Source organism: Leopardus geoffroyi, chromosome D1 (assembly GCF_018350155.1).
Source record: "Leopardus geoffroyi isolate Oge1 chromosome D1, O.geoffroyi_Oge1_pat1.0, whole genome shotgun sequence".
In the NCBI taxonomy this organism is placed as follows: domain Eukaryota; kingdom Metazoa; phylum Chordata; class Mammalia; order Carnivora; family Felidae; genus Leopardus; species Leopardus geoffroyi.
The window spans coordinates 61,584,649-61,587,472 of NC_059329.1; the positions used below are offsets into that span (position 1 = coordinate 61,584,649).

The window sequence follows — 2,824 nt, forward strand, 5'->3', positions numbered from 1 at the left end:
AGAAAGTGCACAAGTGAGGAGGGGCAGAGAGAGAGAAGGTGAGAGAGAATCTCAAGCTGGCTTCGTGCTCTCAGCAAAGAACCCAGTGCAGGGCTTGAACTCATGAACCAGGAGGTCATGACCAGAGCCAAAGTTGGACACTTAATCAACTGAGCCATCCAGGAACCGCTCCTCTCATTTACTTTAAAGATGATGAGGATGATCCAAAAACAAATAGAATCAACAATGTGATTTCATCAAGTACCTGGACAATCCAAGAAAATGATTCTCAGGTGCTTGGAAATTCATTGAGAAATAGATATTTCTGGATCCTTGTGGAGAAGAATACTTAAAGGAGAAAATTCAATCAGGAACTGCAAAACAAGAAAAAAAATGGAAATGATACATATTCACTATTGCTGTTTCTACCATTCCCAACTCATTACCTACTAGGATTTAAATGGCACTGACTGATAGCTGTCATGGGCTGTGATGTGAAAACTGCCTAAAATACAGGCAAATTTCACAAAACAATTAAGGAGACAAGTCAAACATCATGAATAATATCCATTTTTCTGTTTTATTCTGTTTTGAGAGATTGTTATTTTGCATAAAGGAGAAGGTTGAAGATGTTCATCACAGTGCATTTTATGAATACAACATCTTTATCAGGTGAATGCGGATCTGCTTGGTCTTGGCACCGTAGACAAGTGGATTGAAAAATGGGGGGACCAGCAAGTAGAGACTAGAAAAGAGGATGTGGATATAAGGGGGAACATGAGCACCAAACCTATGTGTGAAGAAGGAGAAGAAGGCAAGGATGTAGAACTGGAGAAAGACACAGATGTGAGCGATGCACGTATTGAATGCTTTCAACCGAGCCTCCTTCTGGGGCAGACGAAAAACGGTGATAAATATCTGTATGTAGGACAAAGTGATGAATATGAGGTCAAACCCTGCAACGGTGAATGCCACAAACAAGCCATAGATTTTGTTGACTCGTACATTTTCTGCAGCCATTTTCACAATGGCCATATGCTCACAGTAGCAGTGGGAGACGATGGTTGTATGGTAAAACTGAAACCGGCATTTTATCAGTACTAAAGATGGGGCTACGAGAAGGGCATCCCTGAGTGTTACCACAGCCGCTATTTGGGAGACTAGGCGGTGGGTGAAGATGGCAGCATGTCTTAGTGGATGGCAGATGGCCACATAACGGTCCAGAGCCATGGCCAACAGGATGCCTGACTCTATGCACTGAAATGTGTGGATGAGCCCCATTTGAAGCAAGCAAGAATCAAAATAAATCTCTGGCACATGAAACCAGAAGATCCCAAGCATCTTGGGCACAATGCTTGTGCCAAGTACAATATCTGTGACTCCCAGCATGCCTACGAAAATGTACATGGGCTCATGGAGGCTGCGCTCTGACCTGATGATGATCAGAAGCAAGGAGTTTCCAATCATAGCAATGAGATACATGATGCAGAATGGAATCCCAATCCAGCACTGCACAGTCTCTAGGCCTGGGATCCCTATCAGCGTCAACACAGAAGGCATGAAGACTGTGATGTTGGAAACGGACATAATGTCCTCCGGCCTCCAGATGAAAATGAAAGAAGGTTCTCAGTCAGTGGCACTCTTCTACTCCTGTTTTAATTCAAAATCATCATAGTGAGTCTCTGTGATTTTGGCAGAACTCTAAGATCTTCTCATCCATCTCGTTTATATTATCAAAGGAAAAAGATCCATAGATACACATCACTGTTTTCAAGAAGGACATCCATAAGAAGTGTAACACAGTAAGAAGTTATGTACAAGGCAGGGCAACTGCATTAGAACCACCCAGATCACGTGGTAAAGGAATAATTTGCTGATATTTCTGTTATGTCCTTCTGGACCTGCAGATAAAATAAATATACTTGTTTATTTGCTTGGATATTGCACTTTAATCAGATTTTAATAAATCTCTCCCTATCCCACATTTCAGCTGACCTTAGTGTTCTAATTATTTTCCCCAAACCCTCTGAGTCAGAAACTGTCAGTTTGGACAATCACATAATCAGACTCTAACCAGTACTTTGGTTTAAAAGGCTTCCTATGAAAGAGAAGTGAGATAGAAATAGCTTCACCCATGAACATAATATATTTAGATACCTGTATCTATGTATTATATATTTATGTAGGACTGGATGTCCTTTTAAAAAATGTGAAATAGAGCTTGAGAAAAGATGATCAAATCCATGTAATTTTAATCTAAATCAAAGTTCCATGCTGATTTTTACATTATAAGTAAAACTTTATTTTATTTTCCCTATGTAAGTAATAGCAGAATTCTTTGACATGATTTGTACACATAAAATAATGCAAATTCTGAAATAAACACTACAGAATGATTAGAAGGGAGGAATCTCTAGAAGGCAAAGAAATCTAGAGAAACAAGGCATAGGCAGGAGGACTCATTCTTGCTGACTATGGGATATAGGTGAACGGGTAACTTAGCCAGAATAAAGGTTAGTCTCTGGGGTTGAAAGTGCTCAGGTTACCATCACCAAAAGATCGGCAAGTTTAGGCTCATTGATTCTTAATAATATGCAGACCATTTGATTGCTTCACTCATATTGTGATCTCAAGCCTAAAAATGAATAAAAATAAAGGGGTGAAAAGACAGTCTCCTTAAGAGGAGTCCAAGATAAAGTAGAAATGGAAGACAGAAGGCAGACCTTGGGGTTCCAGAAATGATGCAGGAGAGAGTGCTGTAGAGCAACTAAGGAAACTTTAGTTGCTTCAATTCCCTGATAACTGAATTTCCTCAAAACTTGGGTTCTTAGTCCCTGTATGAAAG

General features: G+C 40.0%; 1 protein-coding gene across 1 annotated transcript; it reads right to left on the minus strand.

The window, feature by feature from the left end:
* Window positions 1-627: 627 nt before the first annotated feature.
* On the minus strand, window positions 628-1,566 carry LOC123602481 (olfactory receptor 52A1-like). The gene has a single exon (XM_045486967.1). The coding sequence runs from the start codon at window positions 1,564-1,566 to the stop codon at window positions 628-630; it is 939 nt and encodes a 312-aa protein (XP_045342923.1).
* Window positions 1,567-2,824: the final 1,258 nt, after the last annotated feature.